Source organism: Argentina anserina, chromosome 6 (assembly GCF_933775445.1).
Source record: "Argentina anserina chromosome 6, drPotAnse1.1, whole genome shotgun sequence".
Classification (NCBI taxonomy): domain Eukaryota; kingdom Viridiplantae; phylum Streptophyta; class Magnoliopsida; order Rosales; family Rosaceae; genus Argentina; species Argentina anserina.
In genome coordinates this window covers 9,174,387-9,198,165 of record NC_065877.1, presented here as the reverse complement: position 1 = coordinate 9,198,165, position 23,779 = coordinate 9,174,387, and the positions used below count along the sequence as shown (strand labels likewise).

The 23,779-nt window shown below is 37.7% G+C and overlaps 4 protein-coding genes across 7 annotated transcripts; 2 read left to right on the top strand and 2 right to left on the bottom strand.

Annotated features, from left to right (window-relative positions):
• Positions 1 to 77: 77 nt before the first annotated feature.
• Positions 78 to 2,137, bottom strand: LOC126797633 (membrane magnesium transporter). Its single transcript, XM_050524306.1, has 4 exons — positions 1,967 to 2,137; positions 1,809 to 1,861; positions 1,627 to 1,727; positions 78 to 392 (listed from the first exon to the last, which is right to left on the bottom strand). Exons 1-4 carry the CDS (start codon positions 2,043 to 2,045, stop codon positions 299 to 301), a joined length of 327 nt encoding a protein of 108 aa, XP_050380263.1. The 5' UTR covers positions 2,046 to 2,137; the 3' UTR covers positions 78 to 298.
• Positions 2,138 to 2,317: 180 nt separating this feature from the next.
• LOC126799569 (phosphoglycerate kinase, cytosolic-like) lies at positions 2,318 to 7,667 on the top strand. Its single transcript, XM_050526798.1, has 12 exons — positions 2,318 to 2,461; positions 3,094 to 3,352; positions 3,494 to 3,837; positions 3,926 to 4,211; positions 4,450 to 4,517; positions 4,870 to 5,118; positions 5,576 to 5,651; positions 5,918 to 5,994; positions 6,077 to 6,126; positions 6,443 to 6,527; positions 7,074 to 7,172; positions 7,376 to 7,667. Exons 1-12 carry the CDS (start codon positions 2,330 to 2,332, stop codon positions 7,604 to 7,606), a joined length of 1,956 nt encoding a protein of 651 aa, XP_050382755.1. The 5' UTR covers positions 2,318 to 2,329; the 3' UTR covers positions 7,607 to 7,667.
• Positions 7,668 to 10,320: 2,653 nt separating this feature from the next.
• Positions 10,321 to 17,124, top strand: LOC126797850 (TSL-kinase interacting protein 1). 4 transcript variants are annotated; one of them, XM_050524586.1, is made up of 14 exons: positions 10,321 to 10,491; positions 11,300 to 11,475; positions 11,584 to 11,666; positions 11,748 to 11,795; positions 11,906 to 12,015; positions 12,298 to 12,382; positions 12,647 to 12,920; positions 14,344 to 14,457; positions 14,572 to 14,723; positions 14,831 to 15,069; positions 15,156 to 15,477; positions 15,657 to 16,076; positions 16,192 to 16,317; positions 16,569 to 17,124. In XM_050524586.1, the coding sequence occupies exons 2-14, from the start codon at positions 11,373 to 11,375 to the stop codon at positions 16,794 to 16,796; spliced, it is 2,304 nt and encodes a 767-aa protein (XP_050380543.1). In that variant the 5' UTR covers positions 10,321 to 10,491; positions 11,300 to 11,372; the 3' UTR covers positions 16,797 to 17,124. The 4 variants fall into 4 exon arrangements, with proteins under 4 accessions (XP_050380543.1, XP_050380542.1, XP_050380541.1 ...); XM_050524585.1 differs by having other exon boundaries at positions 14,341 to 14,457; XM_050524584.1 differs by having other exon boundaries at positions 14,323 to 14,457.
• Positions 17,125 to 17,307: 183 nt separating this feature from the next.
• LOC126799152 (UDP-glycosyltransferase 86A1-like) lies at positions 17,308 to 19,440 on the bottom strand. Its single transcript, XM_050526283.1, has 2 exons — positions 18,819 to 19,440; positions 17,308 to 18,522 (listed from the first exon to the last, which is right to left on the bottom strand). The coding sequence occupies exons 1-2, from the start codon at positions 19,360 to 19,362 to the stop codon at positions 17,609 to 17,611; spliced, it is 1,458 nt and encodes a 485-aa protein (XP_050382240.1). The 5' UTR covers positions 19,363 to 19,440; the 3' UTR covers positions 17,308 to 17,608.
• Positions 19,441 to 23,779: the final 4,339 nt, after the last annotated feature.

The following is a 23,779-nucleotide window of genomic DNA, read 5'->3' as shown; positions in this document are numbered from 1 at the left end:
TGTGGTCAAAACCTGAGATGACTGCCAAATTTAGGTGCCATAAGCAAATCCCTAGGCAAATCTAAATAAACGAGTCGGAAAAGCAACTGGTTCAAATTACCGTAAATGACTAGGCCAAGGTAGCAGATATCCAATGGTTAGACGCTACACAGGTAAAGGCAAAATACATTTAACAGACTCCAAGGAAACAAGAACAAGTAGAGACAGTGCTCATCATGTGCGCACATGTTGCCATTCTTCTCTCTGAATGCCAGAAAATGAACTAAAAACAGTGTTCTGCTTGAACAAATTGAAGACCTTAATGTTTCAGCTTCAATTCCATCTCCATGGGAAAGACCTTGCCACGATGATTGAAGACCATAAAGTCTAGATTTGCCGGTAGAGCAACTATCCTGCAACTCAGAACAATAGAGTCGTCATTTATACAGCATTTCAAAGTCACACTACAGAGATGAGAGCAGAAAATGCATAATAAATCGCACCAACTGAGATTTTGCACAGCTATACTAGGTTTTGCAAATCATTCACATCCGAATCATAAAATTAGCTGGTCAATTGCCCTCAGACGAGTGTCCACTAGTCACTCATGAATATGCAGCGATGCTTCGATAATGCAATTATAATCACTTCTATGGAAGGAAGAATAAACTTAAACATTGATACCGACTACACTGCAGTACATCCATGTTTTGTATTTTTAAGTAGCATCTGTCTGTGCAATGATCCACAAAGACTACAAAATATGGATATAGTACCTCATAACCAAACAATCTGGAAAACTTCCAAATAGAAGATTTTCAAAAATAGAAGATCTTCAAAATATATGTTTAAAGGTTATGACAGTTGATATGAGCATTATGGGAAGGCCCTTTTACTCTCACCCTTTTGATATCTGAACTCAAGTCGGTTCTCTTTTTGGTCTCTATCATTGTTAAGAAGTACTCTACTGAATCCTACTATTGTGTCTTTTAACTCTCTCAGTACTTGAAAAACAATTAAACGCTGTTAGTTTTTTATGTCTTTCCAAAAACTCTTTCAAAATACAGACATAACATTTCAGTCGTACATTATAAGCTTGAGTGTAAGCAGTAGCATACTGTTTCAAGATAATCATATGGTAAACTATGCACTACATCATTACCAGAGCCATCTGAGACTCTTATACTTGCAAAGGGAGAAAAGGTTAAGAACGATTTTTTTTTCTTTAAATGGTTAGATGTCCCATACATCTTCACAACAGCATACTCACTACCAAGTTCAGGTCTTCAGGCTACCCCATGGCAAGAATATAAAAAAAATGTAGCTTGTTCTACCAATATGCCCATAATGTAGGATATGATCACATATACCCAAAATCTATTCAGTCCTCTTCATCTTCTCTAACCAACACCAATAACCCCAAAAAAAAAACTTAGATTGTAGGAGCTGTAACCAGCAATACGCAAGCTTAACCACTAACAACTGTTATCTCATGACTAACCCAACTAAAACAATAACACAAGCTCAAGGCCTCAACTGCATAGCATCAGAAACCACTCCAACCAAAGTGATTGCACAAAAGTAATCCAATCACAACGTGAACAAGAAATAACTAGTCATCGATATCGGCAACTGAAAACAACATACCTATTCTCTTCAGATTGGGGATGTATCGACAGAAACGTGCCCGGAACAGTAAGTCCTGCCCACAAACTCAACACTAATCCCACAACCAATTCAGCCACCACCTGTTAGTTCCCAAATTAATCACACTTTCAGATACACACAACACTTCAAAACCAATTTAAATATTAATACTTAAATCTTACAGTGATTGGAGGCCCTGAAAACTCCTCCTCCATTATCTTCAACAATCCCCTATCTGCAAAACCCAAATCAAACCCAATCTCAAAATCGATCCTTTTACATAACCCTAGAATCACAGCTCTGAAATTCGATCTCTATATTGGGATTTCAGGTGGCTTACACTGAACAGTTGAGTAAGCAGCGTGAGATAGAATTAGAACTCCGAAGATGCCGACCAGGAATCCCAAACTGAAACCCATTCTTGTTATTTAAGCTCCGATCTCCGGCCAGCTAGAGCTCTCCGGTATCGGACTCTACGACGTCGTTTACGATATTCTACTCCTCCACAATTTCTGACTGAGCAGCTTTTTTTCTTTGCTAAACGCACAGCTTGTTATATATGGGCCGCCCCCTATAAACGACGTGACGTTTTATTGAAATACGGCATGTCGTGTTTCGTCATCTTCTTTCCTGCTTAAAAACCTCAGCCAGATAGAACCAGTTGGGTTTTAGAGCTCTCTTGTACTTTGGTTTACATAATTACATGGGTCTACTTGTGAATCCTCTTCACCTTCACCCAACTCTCTCTTTCTACAACTCTCCTGCATTTTCATCCATTGTTTACAAGTGTCACAGTGTTGAATATCCCAAAGTAAATGTGAAGTATGAATGTAAGGTAAGACTGGAGTGAGACTATTTTTACTGGATGAATTTCGTGTTTTTGTTGTTTATTGGTTGGAGTTTTTTACTTATCTGAACTGGGTTTGTGCTCTTTTAGGCCTATGGAGGAGAATTGGATGCATTGCCAACTGTGCAGACTCTGAGGAAGTTTCCAAAGGAGGAGCTTTTGGAAAAAGTTGTCCTGGTCAGATTTGACTCTGCCCTTTTGCTTCAGGAACGAGTTCAAGATCAACGCACAGCTTGTTATATATGGGCCGCCCCCTATAAACGACGTGACGTTTTATTGAAATACGGCATGTCGTGTTTCGTCATCTTCTTTCCTGCTTAAAAACCTCAGCCAGATAGAACCAGTTGGGTTTTAGAGCTCTCTTGTACTTTGGTTTACATAATTACATGGGTCTACTTGTGAATCCTCTTCACCTTCACCCAACTCTCTCTTTCTACAACTCTCCTGCATTTTCATCCATTGTTTACAAGTGTCACAGTGTTGAATATCCCAAAGTAAATGTGAAGTATGAATGTATGGTAAGACTGGAGTGAGACTATTTTTACTGGATGAATTTCGTGTTTTTGTTGTTTATTGGTTGGAGTTTTTTACTTATCTGAACTGGGTTTGTGCTCTTTTAGGCCTATGGAGGAGAATTGGATGCATTGCCAACTGTGCAGACTCTGAGGAAGTTTCCAAAGGAGGAGCTTTTGGAAAAAGTTGTCCTGGTCAGATTTGACTCTGCCCTTTTGCTTCAGGAACGAGTTCAAGATCAATTACTTGAATGCAATGCTGTTTTTACTATAAAGTATTTACAGCAGTTCGGGGCTAAAGTAGTTCTTGTTAGTGATTGGAGTGCTAAGACTAATCCCAAAGTGTTTGCTACACAGTCTGTTGCAGGTATAGAATGCCATGTTTCTAATGATTAGTTTCACTTTGTTATCTGCATTTATTATACGATAACGACGATTGATCACAGTGTAGCTGATAATATGATAAAAATACAACGTCCTGTTAGCTGATTTAATGCTGGTATTTCAGATTTTTTATCATCGGTTCTTGACTACAGAGTTGTGGCTGTACAATGCATTTCTCATAACATGGTATCAGAGAGGGAAGGCTTTGAAAAAGCAGATATTCTTCTCCTTGAGAATCTTGCTGATTTTAGAGGGGAAGTTGCCAATTGTTCGGAATTTGCTCAATTATTGTCATTGGGGGTTGATATTTTTGTCAATGACTACTTTTCCCGGTCTCATAAGATTCTTGCATCGACCTGTGGAGTTTCTCGTTTCTGTTATGCTTGTTTAGCTGGTTTTCACCTTGAGGAGAGCCTATATCACCTCAGAAGGCTTGCCGAAACCAGTACAAAACCTTATGTAGCAATTGTATGTCGTCAGTTCTTATTTCTAAATGCTGCGTTTCTTTTGCAGTCATACTGAGTCGTTATCAATTTTGTGATATTTGGCAATGCAGATCGGAGGTGGTAATCTTTTTTATAAAGCAGCTGCATTGCATACCTTAGCTTCCACATGTGATGGGTTAGTGTTTGTAGGAATGATGGCATTCCAAATAATGCATGCATTATGGCTATCTGTTCCATTGAATTTAGTGGAACATGGAGCACTTAAAGAAGCTTCAGATATAGTACACTTTGCACACAATAGAAATGTACAGATCGTATATCCAAAAGACTTTTGGTGCAAGAATAGTCGTCATTCGAAGCAATTGGAAGTATTTCCTGGGCATGCTATTCCAGATGGTGAGACTGCATGCGATAATTTGATTCACCAATTTTATGATCCCATTCCTTTCCCAGATGATCACAACATGTTTGAATTGAGTATTTCATTGACCACTGTGTTTACATATAAGCTTCGTTTCATGTTCTGGTGTTCTAGATACGGGTTACACTGCACTCATTAGACAATTAATTGTGAAACAAAGTTTTTGATTAACTTTTTTTTTTAAATTGATTCAATTGGTTTCCTTTATTTTAGGGTGGGTACCTGTTGACATTGGACCTGTATCGCTAAGGGAAATAAACTCCATTCTCACTAAATCCAAGGTAAGTTTAAATACTTGTCAATAATTATCTTTTTAGTTTTAAATATCAATTATATTAAATCCTGGTTTGACAGCATAAAGGAGTACATGCTTTAGGTATGGAAGGCATTTAGTATGCATAACTTGTTGCAGTACTATATGTAAAGTCTAAGTCTACCAGGCACGATGCTGCCATGGAGACGGTATATCAGGCTGAAAAATAATGACCACTTGGCTCAAGTTTCATTTTGAAGTCATGTGTTTCCTTTCGTGATTGCTTTATGTTCCCTTTCATGTTGAACGTCCAAGTACGCATAGTTGCTGGCTTTGTCATGAAAATGAGGTCTGACCTTGTATTTTTCAATGAACTGCAGAAAGTTACCTGGATTGGTCCCGTAAAATTTCATACAAACAGCTCCGCACAAGGAGCTTCTAAAGTGGCGGAAATGCTTATTCAATTAAGTCGAGGCGAAAGCAACATTACTGTCATTGGGAATATGGCATGTGAAGCAATAGTGAAGGAATCAAATTCTCTCCTTCACTTCAAAATGATTGAGAATGCTTCAGTTGTATGGGAGTTTCTCAAAGGGAGAAAACTTCCAGGCATCATGGCTTTAGATAGAGTAAGTTTTATTTTTTTTCTTCATTTTTCAATTAGGACTATCAATGGAGCAAAGTTAGATGTATTGTGTTCCATCATTGTCTGTAAACCCCATCTATAGTTTATCTTCCACACCAGTATTGCTATACTTGTGCATGTGTACTCATTTAAATGTAAAATCTTAATTGTGGTGACTGTGTTCCTCAATAAATCACCTGCATGGAACTATATCTTAGGACTTTTACCTCATATTCTGTGGCGTTGGTACTGGTTCCTACCATGCCATTAATTCAGTATAGACATCTAGATTATGAGGAACTGTTGCATCAAAATGTCATTTCTTCTTACCTATAGAGTTGATTAGTTGAAGACATCAGTCATACATTCACATCAAGATAGGAGAGGTACCATTTGTCCATCATTTCATCCTACTGTTTCAAAGTTCTTATAAATTCTCTGATAATAGTCCTTTAGTGCAGGCATACCCTTTTGATATTGACTGGAAGGCTGCCTATTCAGATCCAGCTCAACCTTTGGTAGTTGATATTGGAAGTGGTAAAATATTTCATCTTCTTTCCCTTGGCTGTCAAAGCAAGTAATTTAAGGGTTTAAGGATTTTTTTTTCCTCAAGAAGCTAAGAGTAAAGTGACATAAACTCTCGATTGGGAGAAGCAGATTCCCAGGCTTGTTTTTTGAATTAGTCATAATTTTGGAAAATCCTCTATTATTCAATAACAAGTGTTTTTTAGAAGGGGTCTAGGATTTAATCGGACATAATAGTAGTTTCATGTTATATCCTAACTCCATATAATTATTGACAGGTAATGGTATGTTTCTTTTCGGGATGGCTAAAACAAGGAAGGATTTGAATTTTCTCGGTTTGGAGATAAATAAAAAGGTATCAGAGATTTGGAGATTTTGTATCTATATGCTTAAATTCCTAATATTTCACTAATGGTACAATTTCAACACCTTTTCAGCTGGTAAAACGTTGCCTGGATTCCGGTCACCAGTGTGGTATAAGAAATGGGTAAGGGTGTGCCTTAACCATTACAAAATTTATGGCCGTGTGGATTTTCTGGCTTAAATGCCTTCTACATAACCTTACTGTGACCAGCATTTCTTTAATCCATTCATGTACGAGTAGCATGCAGCATAATGTGTGTTCATTAGTGTAAGATATTATTTGAATGGAACCAGCTGGTATATGTGTGCCTGTGTTTTGTCAAGCTTGAGGTTGGAGAGTAGGAGCTGAAGTGTTTCATGGATAGAAAAAAGCCTATTGAAAAATATGGTTCTCGCTTCTTCTTCTGAGCCACGTTTTACCTTGTTTTCGTCTGCATTAGGTACTTCATTGCAACAAACGCAACATCAACATTCCGCTCCATAGTTTCCAGTTACCCCGGAAATTTAGTACTTGTGTCAATACAGGTTGGTAATTTATCTCTAATATTAACTTGCAGCATTTGCTTGTTCTTTCAAGTATCTTGTTGATATAACTGCACCTAACTGACGTGTCAATATATTATCTTTTATGGTTAAGAAGCTACAATAAGACGTCCATTTAATGGAGATGTAATGTCATTTGGAAAGAGATTAAAATCATGTCACTTTTTTTTAGGACTTTCTCTGATGGCATGGTGTATGTGATTCATGTTATATTTCATCATCTTCTCTATAATTAGTTTGATCACTTGCAATCAATATTTTTTTAAGATAAGGATCTGGTGTCACATATCCCTATCATAAGTTGAGAAAGTTTCTACTTTGTGAAAAAGGATTATTATATTTATTAAATTGTTTTCCATCACTTGTAATGACATTGCAAGGAAAACAGTGTTTAATGTGACAAATTAAACGCATTTACTATTTCTTAAGTTCATTGTCCTTGCCTTCAGTGCTAATAAGTGTCCCTGCTTTGAGCCTGGGTCCTAAAAGTGGGTTTGAAGAAAATAATATTATTCTCCTCCCATTTAGTGTCCGAATCCTGATTTCAATGAACCAGAACATCGATGGAGGATGCTACAAAGGTCATTAGTTGAAGCAGTTACTGATCTCCTTACAGCTGATGGGAAGGTAAGACGATACTTTACAACTTCTCTTCAGTGACCCTCCGTAACAACTCCGTGATCACTTTCTTTCCTCTCTTCACCCACAGAACTAACCACCAAAAGTATTGACATTATGTGTTCTGTGATTCAATAATGAGACTTAGAACTGCATAAATCTGGAAATTTATTGACGTTAGCCACATGTCAATTCGTACTCTCATTTGCTAGGTGTTTCTGCAATCTGATATAGAGATAGTCTCTGTGAGAATGAAGAAACAGTTTCTCAGATATGGCAAGGGCAAGCTTACTATCTCACATGACCAAAGTTATGCCATAAATAATGAAGGGTGGCTTAAGGACAACCCATTTGGAGTTCGATCAGATTGGGAACAACATGTCTTAGATCGTGGGGACCCTATGTACAGATTAATGCTTTGTAAATCAGCATCAAGTGAATGAAGTTACTGCAGCAGCCAATAAATGAAGCTGGCTATATCTTATGCCACTGGAACTAAGATATATCTTAGGGTTAAATACTTGTGACACCCTATACTTTAGGTGTAAAAACAGTTTTGTCCTTCTACTTTCAAATTTAATCTGTATATCCTTTAACTCTTATTTTTTAACAGTTGTTAGTTGACCGTTAAAAAATTCCGTTAAGCCGTTAAAATGTCTAGAATATCTCAAATTCAAATCTTTTTTTTTTCTTATGCCTTTTTTATTTTCTCTTTTGGTCTTTCTTTTTGTTTTTCTTGTTGTTAAATTTCATTCATCATATGTGCTATCAAATATATATAATTGTAATCAACACAAATTATCAAATTAATTGTAAACATCTTATAATCAATTGGATAATGCCTAAAATGACATGTAAGTGCCAGTACTCAAATCCAGTTATAAACTTCCTTTATATTATGATGCTCTACAAACATATTTTGATTAATTTCTATAATGCTAAGACAAAAAAGACTTCTACTATCATATATGCAAAAATAGTTTCAAATTATTTATTTCCAACTTGATGTTAAGCAATTGTCATTAATTCTCCTCTTGTTTACAATTAATTTGATAATTTGTGTTGATTACAATTATATATATTGGATAGCACATATGATGAATTAAATTTAAAACAAAAAAACCAAAAGAGAAAATAAAAAAGGCATGAGAAAAGAAAGAAAAAAATCTTATTTGAATTGGGGGTATTCTAGGCATTTTAACGGCTTAACGGAATTTTTTGACGGTCAACTAACAGAATTGACTAAACTGTTAAAAAAAGAAAGACAAAACTGTTAAAAGATAAGAATTAAAGGATATACAAGTTTAATTTGAAAGTAAAAAGACAAAACTGTTAAAAAAATAAGAGTTAAAGGATATACATATTAAATTTGAAATTAGAATGACAAAACTGTTTTACACCTAAAGTATAAAGTGTCACAAGTATTTAATCCTATATCTTATCAAGACAAAGTGGTCTAATTGGCACCGATTTGTTTCTCCAAGCAATGTTGTCTTGTAATGGTAATGGATGTGAGTTGCTTTCTTTTTGAGATCTTTCTAAACTATATATGGTAGCACTAGCTAGTTCCAGATTCCTGGCTTGCACACCTAATAAATAGATGAGAATATTTTTAGGCTGTCTTGTAGTATAACATTGCTTTAGGTTGTGTTCATTGCAAAATGTCATTCAACTGAATATGAACAATTATACGAACTGCAGGGTTCGAGAGCTTTCAAAATAGGAGAAATTATGGTGGGATGGATGGAAGCTATTGTTGAATAAGTTTGAAAATGATACCACATGATTAAAGTCGATCACCTCTGGTCTGTAAGCAAAGGAAGCATAGCACAAACTCCATAGCTATCTGCAGTTTCTATCTAATTTATTTTGATCATCTGTGACTATCATTATGATTGTTGTAACTTGTCCATAACGATTTTGGATGCATGTAATGTAATTCCCTGGCTCTCAGAACAAATGTGATTCTTTTTTCATTAGTCTGCTCCTTCAATTCCTTCTGTCATGAAGTCCCTTTGAATTTTGAGATCCAAAATAGTGCATAAGCATGTCTGCTGCCAAAAGTTTGGCAGTAAAAGCAGAAGGGGCTCTTTGATTTGTTTCTACAATTTATTTAGCAAAATGACCAAGTCTAATTGAAACCTGGTTTGATAATTGATATAATTAAAAGCTAGTCTGTAGGGTGGGATATGCCCTCCTCTTTAGCTTTCTCTTTCTTTTGACATTTTGCTTTCCTATACTAACACAAACACATGATAGAATAGAGGGGTTCTCTGTTTAAAGGTATAATATGCTTCCTTTCTCAGAGATGCTACTACCATTACCTGCATTCCATGTGCTAAGTCCACTGCTGAACTTCTTTAAGCAACATTGCCTTCATTGTAGGCTATTCATCCTGCGGTTGAAGTATCCATTGATAAAGATAAAAGGTGTTGGTCTTCATCATGTGAAGTAACATATTCACCCACCCTAGTGATGTAGTGGAAATGAGACTTTAATTTGAATTTATAATGCCTGATAGAGAATAATTACTGAACTTTCTCATGATAGAGACCTTTGTTAATCCTTATGCTTTGTTAATCCATCATTTAGACTATACTAAGTATTCATAGTTGAAAGATACTTGTTTGAATTTTGAACACAAACTCGTTTCTCACATGTAATTTATAGTCTACAAGAATAGAATAATTTTTTTTAGAGTATTGTAATTTTAGAGTCGAGAGTCGTTAGATTAGTCATTGTTTGTAGTGTGTCCAACGCATTAAGAGAATCTCACGCCTTTTAAGTTTTCAAGCACTTTCGTTAAAATTCTGAAATTTAAAATCGTTGAATTAATCGGTATTTACGGTGTGTCCGGCACAATGAGCTAATCTAACGGCTCTCAATTTCCTCAGCTATGAAGTACTTTAGAGCTCACATGGTGTACCAAGCAGAAGATCCAAGTTTCTGGTATTATTGGAATCAACAGAAGTACAGATGTAGAGAGTTTTACAGATCACTACTGTCGAAACAAGACCATGACACATACACACACATTCAAAACTTGTAAAAAAAAAAGGTCACGTTTGAGTAATAGCCCTAGAAACACAGGAATACCCAGTTGCACATCATCCCAAATATGAATCAAATAGTCCCAATTTTTCGACCCCCCCCCCCCTCTTTTTCCCATTAGTGTAAAACCAAAATAATAAAAATAAAAATAAAAATCGTTTCTTTTTCTGGGCTTAAACGTCCGTCGGGAAATTGAGCCCTCTGCATTTCACCGATCGCCGGCGAAGCTCGTTCCTTCTGTTCTTGGGTTCTCTGGATTCTCCCAAGTCTCCTCCAGGTAACTATGAGCATTAATTTTGCCCAGATTCATGCGTTACGTGTTTTAGAGAGCTTTAGTTGGTTTTAAATGTTTGCACCGCTCGAAACCCTAACCCTAAAATTTGGGTGCTTCGAAATTGAAATTAGGGGAAATTTGTTGAGTGCTTTGTTCTGTAATTTTATTATTTTGGAGTTAATTTTGTTGAGATGAAGGTTAATTTTAGAAACTGTGTTGTAAGATTTGAGTTTATGAGGTTGTGATTTGGAATTGTGGATCGGTAGAACTAGTTTTTGCGGAAGAGAATTATCGGTTTCCAGAATGTTCATGGGTACCAAACACTTTTGTTTTTTGTGTTCATAACTGGAATTCAATTGTTTGCTTTAGTTATTCTGAATTAGAATGATGAATATGCCAATGTACGTCATTTTTTGTTGAATTGGATGGTGATATGATACCGGGCTTTGCGAGTATGATGTGAATTCTGGTATTAGATTTGTGATTGTTAGGTTCTCAAACAGTTTGTGTTGATACTTGTGGAGCTTCTATTGCTTAATGGAGTCCAGGATTTGGATTTGGTGCTGTGGTACCACCTGGGCTAGGGAATTTTTGTAACCAAAGGGATTTGAAACTTGGATTTCATGTGCAAATGGCTTTGTGATGCACCTTATTTGGTTTGGCAAAATCTTGATATAACTAAATTTGTGATCAAGAGGGTGTGTGATGGGTGAATATTTAGGTTGCTGTTTCGTAGTGGTTTAACTTTGTCTCTGCTTACTACGCTGATATGTGCATGAGAAGCTAACTCATTAAACAATTGGATTTGCAGTAAGTTCAAGTTCTCAGAGTTTTGACAGAATCAGAACATAGATAAGCATGTAGATTTGGGTACAACAGACATCATGAACTCTGTGGCACACCCGGGTCAAGAAAGTAGTTTTGTTCAGGAGGGAGATCTTGCTTTAGCCCCATTCACCTCCAATCATGTTGCAACTCAGCAGCCTGGTATGTTATTGTAATCAATTACATTTCATTTTAGTTATATTGGTTTTCTGACAGTTAAAAACTTCCAAGGTACAGCTTTGCATTATTAAATTTGTTGTGACTCTGCAGTTAAAAAACCAACACGGCAATGGGCTGCTTGGACACATCAAGAAGAGCAAAGTTTCTTTTCAGCACTACGACAAGTTGGCAAGGTATGCCACTGTCCTTTTTTATCGTACCAATAGATTATTTCGGCGTATATGTATCCCTAAAATCATGTACTTTGATTGTAGAATTTTGAAAAAATCACTTGCCGTGTTCAAAGTAAAAACAAGGATCAGGTATTTACTAAAACAGTTATTTCTGACACCCCCAGTGATTCATAAGTCTTCAATATCTTGGTTTTGATTGGCTTTTTATTGGTGTGCGTCTTTCCTTCCATGTTTTGCAGGTCAGGCATTATTACTATCGTCTTGTGAGGCGTATGAACAAGCTTCTGGGTCCGGGATTATATTTGGATTCCCGAAACTCTAAGGATACTAATGCTGCTATGCTTAGATGGTAATATTAATTATTTAACGGGTTCCGTTTAGTTACGTATGTGTTCTACAATGATTTTAATTTTTCAGTCACATTGGGCCTATGGAGCATTTGACCTTCAGTCTTCTGTAGAGAGCAGTTGTTGATCTACTGCTTACAAACAGCATGATTGAGAATTATCTGGTTTTCTTGACATATAGGAATACAAACGATTTGCAGTTGCATATAGGTCGTACTGTATGAGTTCTTGTCTTTTGATAAAATTGTGCATATGTTTCTTATAATTGTGTGATATTGTTACAGGTGGTCTTTGTTGGAAAAGTATAGCTGTAAAGCATCAAAGCTTCACTTGAAGCCCCGACGATTCAAGATTTTTATGGAAGCATTGGTTAGTACATCTACCAGTTTTGATCCATGAATACTTTCCTAGATTTGATACCTGGTAGAGTTCTGCTCATCAACAAACCTTGATGCATTGTTACCTCTCCACTCATCATGTATGACATGTTTTAAGAATTTTAATTGCTATTGACCATGGTTATCCATGAGAAGGTATGTAACACCTGATGGAGCAGTAATTAGTAAAAGTGCACTATTTAATAGTGATGTGTTTCGCTTATGCTGGACCACCTAACATGTTTTCCTTATAAAGGAACACCAACTCCTGAAAGACCGGAAGAAGACTGTCAGGAAGCGGCCTTCTCAGGGGGAAAACTGCCCTCCTGAGGCTCCTAATACTTCTCCGAATCAGAGTAGACCACCTGTACATGACCGTCCAGTTAAACTTGTTCTTGTTGAGAGTCACAATATTCAGAAATCAGGACCTGGGAAAGCATCATTAAAGCGAAGTGGAAGCATAGGTGTTAATCGTGGCAACAAAGGAGATGCCAGTACCATGAAATCTGCTAGACAACGGCGTAAACCAGGTAATCTGTCTGTTTTTCTACCTACTTTGTAGATACTCCATGATTACTTCTCTCTTCAGATGTGAGAATATCTGGCCCTCACATTTTAATTAAGTTTTGGGATGGTTGCATCCACAATCTCTTGCTAGAGTTAAGAACTGTATTCCGATTTTATGCATTGTCTCTCAGCTTTATGTTTATCTATGAAATCGTCAATGTGCCTTTTGTTTTCATACATCACAGTGATATAAGGATGGACATTACTACCTGATTTCAGTTCTCTCTTCTGATGAAAAAAAAATCTAGTATCCTTTTAATAGAAAGGAGGATAATCCATTGCATTTAAAGTTTGGGACTTTTAGAGTACAATTATATATATATATATAGCTTCCCAGCTCTGGACGTTCGGACCATCCGGATTCCTCCGTTCTGGCGCCGGCGACGCGTAATGACGGCGTGGATGGTGTCGGCCGTGCTCCCCCCTCACGGCGCTCCTATTTGTGCCGGTCGGAGCTCCAGTGCCAGCCTACGGTGGTCGGAATCTTGAAATTTGTGGAAATTTCAAATATTTGGCACCTACGGAAATTTCCAGATTCCGACCGCCGTGGGCCAGCGCTGGAGCTCCGGCTGACACAAACAGGAGTGCTGGGAGGGAGGAGCACGGCCAGCACCATCCACACCGTTGTCGCGCGTTGCCAGAACGGACGAATCCGGACGTCCGGGGCTGAGAATTTTTGTATATATATACACACACACATATGAGCCCCGTTCTAAAATGGACGTCTGCAGTGCTGTAAAAGTGAGGACATCTCTGCGTTTTTAACCCTCAAGTGCCGTTGATGGTGTATATCTACGCGAACACATAGCATATGTTTCCTGGGCTGCGTCTCCATGAAGATGAAGGCCACCTCGATCTGCTTAAAGTTTTAGCCGGAGATCTCACCTGAAACTTCAAGTATGCATCAAGGTTGCCACAAACCAATAGCTAGCGACTTCACCGGTAATCAGAAGCTCAAGATTGAGGCTTGGCCTCCACTCGGCAAGAGAAGCGCCGTCGGCGGCGGCTGATCGTGGCAAAAACAAGGGACGTCCATACTTTAAGGGCACTACGGACGTCCTTTCCTTAAATCCCCCTCTATATATATAAGTATATCTATGCCTTACATACATTTTTCTTTTTTTGCCAAACTAATACACTCAATTGTCAAGTGTAATTGCTTTCTAACCCCTTGTACTAACTTACTGTCATCCTTTTAAAATATTTTAAATGCTATGATTTTCCTGATTCAGAAAAAATTGGTGGTATCAAGTACTTTCTAGAACTTTAGTTCTCAAAACCAGCAGTTGTACCTCATTTTCAATCTAAGCAAAACTAATATGCTCAGAGACTCACCTTACTGAGTAAACTCTAATTACTTAGCAGATGTACTTCCATCAACAGCAGCATTTAAAAAGTGGGAGAAGGCTGCAATTGCTGGCGTTTCTTTGGTTGCTGATGCTGCTGAGCAGTTGGAGCGAACAATTGACAAAGAGGTTGGACAAGACAAAAGCAGTGCAGGTGAGCCATTTCCTATCCAATTTGCCTGTTTTCAATCTTTATGAATAACAAATTACAAATGGATGCAGTTTTGAAGTATTTCTTATGACTTCGTTGTGTCTATTGCATTTCCAGAGAGAAGTAATTCTGTTCCAGTTGGAAATTTTCTCCCTTCTATGCCCAATTTTCCACAAACCATTTATGCAGAGCACAACATACACAACTCTATGAAACTCAAACTCCAGTTGTTCCCAGTTGATGATGGTACAAGAAGAGCCTTGGAAATGGTGAGCAGTAACATACTTATAGTTTCGAGTTCAATTTGTAATAACATTTTATGACCGGAATAGCTTTCAGCTCATATAAGAATATTTTTCGTTTTAATTCATCACAGGATAAACATAATCCTCACTTGGAGCTCACGCTCCCACCTCGGAAAAAGATATCCTCAGTTATGGAACACCTGAATCGCAAATGGGGCAGTTCAAGTGTAGCATCAGGAGTGCTAATGCTTTTCCCCAATAGTGTCCAGCACGATAGTCTAACAGGCTATCTGAGATGGACGCAAGACTCAAATGTCAGTGCAGGAGATGTATATGCAATGATTGGAAGCCCTGCAGTTTTCCGTTTAAGGTTCCTAATGTCTGCTTCATTTTAAATCCCAAATTACATGACATTAAATCAGTATGTAATTACTGAGTTGCAATATCTCCTTGCAGGTATGGTTGGTTCTCCACCACTGAGTTGGGATCTGTTTCGTCACAAGCATCTTGTAGGATTTTAGGTGAGCATGATAATGGGGAGAAGATGAAGGACCCTGTAATGGAATCAGCACTAACTTCTCCACCATCAGCTACCAATCAATGTGGAGACATCCACAATGATCTCTTATCCTCAGTGACAGAGAATCATTCTCTTGCTCAGACTTCAGCAGTTGAGACCAATCAGAAAGGTAACCTTGTGGGAGAGTCTACAAAAAGTACATTATGGCATGAAAAGATCGCAGGTGATCAGGGTATCTTAAGACATCAAGGAGAAGTGGTAAATTAATCTCTGTCCGATGCTTTAAATGTTCATACATATTTTCAGTTAGTACACCCTAAACACAGGTGGAATCACTTAATGTGATTTTTGAGCTAGAAATGCTTTACAAGAGTTTTCATGTAAACTTTTATCTTATCTGTTGTTTGTGATCATTTATTTTGTTTTCATATGCCCAGGATGGCCTGAGATTACATAATAGCACTGCCCTTTCAGCCAAAGAGTGGGCTGATACCCTAACCAACATTAGTGTTGGAGATCTTCTTACTGGTGTGCCTCATGATCTAGGTGCTAACTGCGTTGATCAGCCTCTCACTGGAAGGTCCCAGTGTCTCTCGCAGATCCCATTTAGCTGTGATTCATTTGATGCTGCAATTGCTGCTCATATTTCTAGACAGAAAAACAAGATGGGATGTGAGCCTACTATGGCATCCCATGTATGTTCCATTTGGGATGCTGAAGAAACATGTGATGAGTTTGTCTTTCAAAAGAATTCGGCTTTCTATCAACAATCTGCCAGTTCATCTGGTGCTGGTCCTCCAAGGGACTGCAAACAGATGGCTAGTACAAGCTTGGCAGGCTGTGATCGTATGGTTGAGGTAGCATTCCATGATATTTTCTTTTTCTGGTGGACATAACATTTCTGTTTGCAAGTGATCATAGTGGCTGGAACATATGAATACTAACACGAGTAATATTATCATGTTCCTGCAGGACCTATCTGTAGTAGAGAGGCCCCTTTATGATCCTCAAGGAGATCGTATTGATGAGTGCCAGTCTGATCCACATAATTTAGAAAGTTCAGAGAAAGATTTCGACGCTTTGGCAGATATATACTGGGTATGTTCCTTTTCCAGGATACTTTTAACTTTGAAGCTCCATGACCTCCTACGACTTGATTGACAAAGCTGCTCCTCTTGTTTCGTAAAGAAGCAGTCATTTTGCTGAATCTGAACAAGTGCATTTTTATGTTCCTTAACTGAATGCCTGTCAAAAGGCCTAATGGATTCTAACTTTTCATTCTAGTATATGCAGGCAGCTTTCAGCTATTTTTTGAATATTTCGGATTTTCATTTTCCTCTTTTGTGCAGCCTGAATCATTAGCACCATTAGATTTGGAGCTACGGGCATCTAAATACCAAAATGAAGAACTTATTCTGAATGATAGTCTCAGTGGGCTGAACCGCCTTATTGCCAGCAGTCTGGATGCATTTCAAAATTGCTCTTTCTTTGGTTCAAACAAGAAAGAACCAACGCCATCAGTTGAAACTCGAGACACTATTTCCTTCGCAGATTTTAAAATTGGCAATGAAATTTGAAATCTGCAAGAGCTGGTAGTAGGGGGTTAGATTTTTTCATGCTGGGGCTTCAATTGGAGTTCAGTGACTATAACATTTTCTCAGTTTAGCTCTGACCTAAGGATCGCATGCCAAAGGTGTCCATGCTAGCCCGAGCGGAATTTAGCTGGGTGTACATTTTGCAGATCCAACCAGACGTAGATTTGTACAAAATAGACATGAAGTTACTCCGTTGCACTCTGCTCGCCTTTTCCTGTGTTTTATGTTTTGTAAATTGTATCTCATGGCGGATGTATGATCTCTGCAACCTGACAGATGAACTTGTTAATGTTATCTGTACATTCCTTCCGCCCTCATTGTTTATTCTAAAGGGTCTTTAGCTTATGTTGCCGATTATGTTTGATCTTTCAGATGCATTCTTGGTTACAATTTTCTACTAAACAGTAAACATTGATCATTCTTGGTTACAATTCGATGGCTTGATGTTATGTTTATTTGAGAAAGAGGCATTTGACAGAGTGCAGGTAGATGATTGATGCAACATGTAGAGAATTAAATTTAGGATTTAAACTGCATTTACAGTCATTTGTGGCCCAAAATATTTGTCGATCATACAAGCTTGGTCGATTGGATGATAAGTTCTTGGTATGTTTCTCACTCTCTTCTAGTCTGGACTTGCCATTTCTTACCCAATGACAAAGAAAACAAAGAGAATATGAGGATGATGAAGCAGAACTGGATCGTGTCAATATGGAAGCCTTGCTTGTTATAGAACCTCTCTTATGAGACTCATTATTATAGGAAATCACATACAACTGACTCATAATTAACTCTCAAATTCGTGTTTGAATTTTGGCCTTTACATCACGAATAAATTGGCACAAACTCTGTTGCGATGAACCAGTTACAGCCAAAGCATCTTCTAATGTCTTTCTTACCTTCTTGATCTCCTTCTGCCATATTCCATCACCCAAATTTTCACTCATAAGATGGTTGACCCTCTTTGCTACCTCCAACCTTGTGATTGGCTTCCTATCACAAAGATTGAGACCAATCCTCAAATCATCAACCAATAGTTTCCTATTAGTGAATTGGTCAGTTGAAATAGGAAAGCACAGCATTGGTACACCAAACCACATACTTTCCAGTATGGAGTTCCATCCACAATGAGTTAAGAACCCTCCTATTGCTGGATTTGAGAGTACCTCAATCTGAGAACACCAAGGCACCATTAACCCTCTATCACTAATCTGGTCTTCCAATCCAAATGGAACAATATACCCTTCTTCCTCATAGCTTATAGTGTCAGGGCGTAGTACCCAAATGAAACTCACTTTACTAAGCAAAAGCCCCTGAGCTATTTCCTCAAACTCATTTTTAGTAACTTGACAATAACTACCAAATGAGACATACAAAACTGAACCTTGAGGCTTGGTTTTGAGCCATTGTGTACAGTCAATCTCGGACTTCAGATTGGTAGCCACAATTCTCTTGGTGGGTTCAGTAGGGAAGACAGGGCCAATTGCATATGTAGGTTGCTTCTCTTGCAAGGCTGAAAGAGTCTCTGCTTCAAGCTCTTGAACTGTATTACACAGCATAAAATCTGCCCTCTGAGCTTCACGAAACGCCTTCTTAACGATTCGCAGCATCGGAGATGACGTATCAGTAATGTGTATGTGTGACATCAAGTCCTTGGGTTCAATAGCCTGCACACCAGGTATGTAATCTATGGTGTCCTCACAATTATCTGATAAAGTAATCAACAAAAAACAGATTCAGGTAATAAATACATAACTTGATTTATATCTTTCACAGCTGGTTTGAAGCTAACACATTACAATGATTACATTATCAAACTGAGTTCATTTCACACATTTAAACAAATAACCTGATAATACCTAGGTTTCTCGAACATATATACTTACACATTCAGTAAATAAAACTCAGATTCACCATTCTTGGGCAAACATATATTATATTTATGCTTCTCAAATGTAACATAAGCAAAGCTGCAAATATATATATGAGGGGCGAGCAACATACCATGACAACCAAAATGACCATGTTGTCTGAGAAGATCCAAGTGGTAGTAAATGTTCAAGACTAAAGCTGGTTCAGTCCAGAAGGAGATATTGATGAGGTTGTATTTGTTGGCTATCATTACTGGCCAAATGTGGAAGGTGTCAGCAATCAAACAATTGATTGAGGGGTCAGACTTAACCAAGTCCCCAACAAGTTCATCAACATGAGCAGGGAAGACATGAAGACTACCCTCAAGAAACTGGTCAAGGTTCTGATACCTATTGAAGGATAGTGGGAAACCATCACTCACTGTTCTATAGCGTATGTCAAGACCGGACTCACGCGCTGCCGCAAAGATGTGGTCTTGATCTTGATCTTGCTCTTGTGGAGTGTTGTTACTGATTTTGGATTTGGTTAACTGGTGATGAATGTATTGAGTATTGACAAAAGTGATGGTGAAGCCATATGATGCAAGCTTCATGGCCAAGTGGGTGAAGGGGTTAACATGACCTTGGAGAGGAAGCGGTATCATGATTGCATGAGGATTTGGGTGATTGGACTCCATGGTTCTAAGTGTTTGCTTTCAGCGTTGTGTGAGGAACTGAGGATTGAGCAAGATGGCATAGGTTGAATCCTCACCAACCCTTTTTTTAGAATATATCATGAGGTTTTATCTCTATTTTTTTCTATTTTAGTATTGTATATTGATTACTTTCAGGAAGCTTTGTCTTCTTGGGAAGTTTTGCTCCAGAAGGTAACAAGAAGACTAGGAAGAAAGAATCTGTATTCCTCTTTTATTGAAAAGCATCCCACTGAGAAGTACTCAAATAAAGACTAAAGGAATAGTCACATTCAGACCACACACTAAAAAAAAAATTGGAATAGTCACAGAGTAGCACATGGAACCATGAAGGTGGAGACCAAAAGAAACTCAACAAAAACAAATGATGAGCTTTGATTCTCAAGGCTGGGTAGAAGCTCATAGCAAAAAATAAAAAGGGTGTACGTGCAGTGGAGCTGTAAAGTCACTTGGTGAAAGTATGCTTCGCTGCAAGTAACGGAGACATTGCAGGGAATCTCCCGGTTATTAATTGTTTGTGCAAAACATCTCTTAAATTAGGTGATTGTTTCCAATCTCATGGTGTAGCTCACGCAACTACTACGTGCTCGATCGTAAAACCATTAGTCTCACTGATATTTCTAAGCGTCGCACATACTGATATGAATCCCAGAGAATTCATTGTCACAGATGGCCGGTCTAATGGTATGGACCACTGTACGTTGCTAGCACTCATGAAGTATTATTGGAGAGGTTTCACCTGGGCTCCCAACTTGCCAGTGACTCGGTGAGTTCGTACCTGTCAACCACAGATGCATAGGGGCCTTGATACTGATCTCACATGCATTTACGATCACAAATTTCCCCTCACCTGCCAGTTGATTTTTAATTTTACCTAGCAATTAATTGAGTTGTGTGTTGAGTCAAAATTGACAAGTCCAAGTGGAAAGGTATCATTTTAACCATTGTTTCCTTCTTGTATCTAGATCTAGATAAGAAAATTAGTGATACACCCATATTTCAAGCCCCATTTTTATATAAACCCATACTCTTTTCTTCTTTTAATCTACACCCAAAACATATTTCAAACTTCCTTATAGAGTTTTTTTTTCTATTATTAATATTAGGGGTGGGCACGGGTCGGCTTGGTCCCAAAATTGACGAAAACCGGCCTAAAACCTGAACTTCTCAATTCGGTTCGGATCGGGCTCTAGTGATGTTGAAACCGGCCCAAATCCAAACATGTCGGATTGGTTCAGTTTCGGGCTCAATCGAGTCGAAATCAGCTGGAAAAAAACTTAATCATCCTCCGATCGGAGCTGCTGCCAGAACAAAGGACCTCCAAGTCATATGCTGCCTAATAGGTCCCCATTCAGCTCGCCAGATCACATGGTTGTAGGATAGGTCGTGCAACCTTGATTCTCGCTGGGGACAGAGAGGACAACGACGGTGGTGCAACGTTGTTGTCACAAATAATGGGAAACTCAAATCAAACCTAGTTCTAAGAGATTTCAAGCCAAATCAAACTTGGAATGAATAAAGGAGGTTAGGCTTACCAAGACGAAGGTTGGAAGCTCACTAGAACTCGACGTCGGCATTGGGAATCTCGGTAGAACCTATTTATTCCTAAATTGACTTTGTGGAAGTCAAGCTCGAATCACACATGCATGATATGGGTTTTGGAGAAGAGAATGAGAGGAAGAGAATTGTGGTGGTCTCGTGGCCATTGGTGGCCAGACGGCGGCGGCACAAGGTGAGGAAGTCTCGCCAGCGCTGTTGGGTTTTGAAGGGGGGAGAGAGAGAGAGAGAGAGAGAGAGTGTGTGTGTGTGTGTGTGTGTGTGTGTGTTAGGGTTTTTTTTAGTAAATACATGGACCAATAGGAGCGTGACATGTGGTACATTATAAAAAATTCAGATCGTTTTGGGCTTTCGGGCCAATGATAATAAAAAACCGAGACTGACCTGTTTTTTGTGGATCAGTTCGGGCTTCGTCATCTCTGAAACCAGCATGTTCGGTCTTTTTTTAGTCTGATCGGTTCGGAATTCGGGCTTTTGGGCCGAAACGCCCACCCCTAATTCATATATTCAAATTGTTTATTCGAGTTCACGTTTTTTCCCTTCTAATTAAAAAAATGATATTATTATCTCTCTAAATATAATTGTCAGAATTAACCTTAATAAAAACTTAGAATTAATGACGTCTATTTTGGGAGTTATATCCCATAAGAATTAACTTACGTTTAATGGCACAAATTGGTGAAATCAAAACTAATTAGGAGCAACTATTAATCCACAAAGTATGTTATTTTGAAATAACATAAAATAATGAAGTTAATAGATGTATGAATGAAGTAGTGAAACGTATGGAAACTTGGGAAGAAATTGGTAATTTTTGAGAAAAACATACTTATACTCTTTTTTTTTGAGAAAAAACACACCTATACTCAACCCCCAAAGCCACCCACAAACCAAATACCTGATTCATCAAAAAATATCTGCCAACTATTCACCTATATCACACACTTGCAATTCAGGAAAAAAAAACAAAAAACAAAAAAAAACAAAAACTAAACCATATTCTATATTACAAGCAGTCAGTTAAACCCTATATCGCATGTTTAAAACCTCCATAACCAACCCTCCCTATCTAATAGATAACTCCTTCCTATCTCACAAGACAAATAACTCCCCTCACACCTATGCGTGAGGAACACTCTACCCACTCACCGATAACATCTGATGTACAGACACAATTGATTCCATAGGTAAGAAGCACCTACATGAACAAAACTTACCTAACTCACCAACTCAGCATCCAAAAGTTAAACAACCAGATTCATAGGTAACACATACACAAACAAGCATATACATGTTCAATCAAAATAGTTGAAACAACATTGGAGGCATACCTATGGCTTAGTACACACACCACAAACATGTAGAACTAAAAAAAACTAAACTTATCAAACAGATCGAGAGTACATATTACATATCAGAATAAGCAAAAACAACACAAAATCGATGATGCAACGCCACCCACCACCTATGATTGAGCTATCTATATATACCCAAGAAAAATACCGCCAAATATCAGAGTTAAAGTTACTGATATTGAAATTCAAACCTTCTGTATTGATTCATGCTGCTTTGATTACATATCATATTCAAGATGCTACTGAATATTGTATCATTTGACTAATGAAGGAGCTTAAAAATGTAGAGCTTCAATCATGCATAATCATGATTTTGGTTTTTATGAAAGAGTTTTGAAATGGAGCTTCAATCACGCATAATTATAAAGGGTTTTGGGTTTGGGTTTGTGACACGTTTAATAAATTATTGCAAATCTAGGTTCTGTTAACTAGGTCTAAAATATATATTTTTAAATTAAAAATCAACCTAATAAATAAAGTTGGGTGTAACTTGAAATGGTGGGTTTAATCTAAACTAGGTACACCTTTTTGGGTGTATATCTAAATACAAGTAGTCTTCTTGAATTTGAGGTTCTAAAAAAAAGAGCTATAAAATCATTAATATGCATGTATAACAAATTACAGTCGACGTAAACAGAATTTGTGGGTATTTAGGCGACTGACTCTGCATTATGAGGAGGCCCTAGTGCTACTTGGTGTGTGTTCAGGTCTTTAAGACTAGTTGTTTCAGTCCAGATGTGTTGACGAGGTTATACATGTTAGCTATCATTGCCGATCATTCCACGTACCGATGGTATCTATAAGTAAACAAATTTTGACTAATTGAAAATACAAGATAGAACAAGAACGAGTAATAGCAGCGGAATATGTAGAATAATTTTGCTTTCTATTGAATAAACGATATTACAATGATTACACCTTAATCAATAATAATATTATTCTCAAAAGTAAAAATACTTCTTACTTGGTAGTCACAATCAAATATAAAACAATCTCACTAAGATCGTTGCTTCAAGTGTCGATACAACCTCACTAAGATCGTTGTAGTCACACGGATGATCAACCTCACTAAGAACGTTGATGTTGCCACTAAGGTCTTCAATGAAGTCACATATCTCCTAGCACTAATTTTTTCTTTATTGTGAATTTCTTCTCTCTAGATTCACCTTTTTTTTTTTCTCTTCACTCTCCCATGTGTCTATGGGACAACACTCACTGTGTTCAACACAAACCCTAGCACCACTTCTCTCTATATATACAACTCACCCATAATCACCTTTCTAAAACCCACGGCCCAAGTCTTCATAAAAATAGGAAAACCTACTTTCCTAATACAACTCAACTAGAAGGGAAAAAAACATACAAATATGGAATACACCTTTTATTATAAATCCATTTTCTATGGCAAATTCTAATCAACATCTAACTAAATATATATTCCCAAACATATAAATAATCTACCATTGGTGAATCAATCGGCATAGACTCTT

Bases quoted from the DNA above. Each gene is read 5' to 3' on its own strand.
- LOC126799152 (XM_050526283.1), bottom strand. From the start codon at position 19,362: ATGGAGTCCAATCACCCAAATCCTCATGCAATCATGATACCGCTTCCT. The intron at 18,523-18,818 runs GTATGTTGCTCG...TTACTTTATCAG, and splicing joins TGGTCATTTTGGTTGTCATG to ATAATTGTGAGGACACCATA.
- LOC126797633 (XM_050524306.1), bottom strand. From the start codon at position 2,045: ATGGGTTTCAGTTTGGGATTCCTGGTCGGCATCTTCGGAGTTCTAATT. The intron at 1,862-1,966 runs GTAAGCCACCTG...TGGGTTTTGCAG, and splicing joins TGCTTACTCAACTGTTCAGT to ATAGGGGATTGTTGAAGATA. The intron at 1,728-1,808 runs GTAAGATTTAAG...GGGAACTAACAG, and splicing joins TTTCAGGGCCTCCAATCACT to GTGGTGGCTGAATTGGTTGT.
- LOC126799569 (XM_050526798.1), top strand. From the start codon at position 2,330: ATGGGTCTACTTGTGAATCCTCTTCACCTTCACCCAACTCTCTCTTTC. The intron at 2,462-3,093 runs GTAAGACTGGAG...GTGCTCTTTTAG, and splicing joins ATGTGAAGTATGAATGTAAG to GCCTATGGAGGAGAATTGGA. The intron at 3,838-3,925 runs GTATGTCGTCAG...TTGGCAATGCAG, and splicing joins CAAAACCTTATGTAGCAATT to ATCGGAGGTGGTAATCTTTT.
- LOC126797850 (XM_050524583.1), top strand. From the start codon at position 11,373: ATGAACTCTGTGGCACACCCGGGTCAAGAAAGTAGTTTTGTTCAGGAG. The intron at 11,476-11,583 runs GTATGTTATTGT...GTGACTCTGCAG, and splicing joins TGTTGCAACTCAGCAGCCTG to TTAAAAAACCAACACGGCAA. The intron at 15,070-15,155 runs GTTCCTAATGTC...ATCTCCTTGCAG, and splicing joins CCTGCAGTTTTCCGTTTAAG to GTATGGTTGGTTCTCCACCA.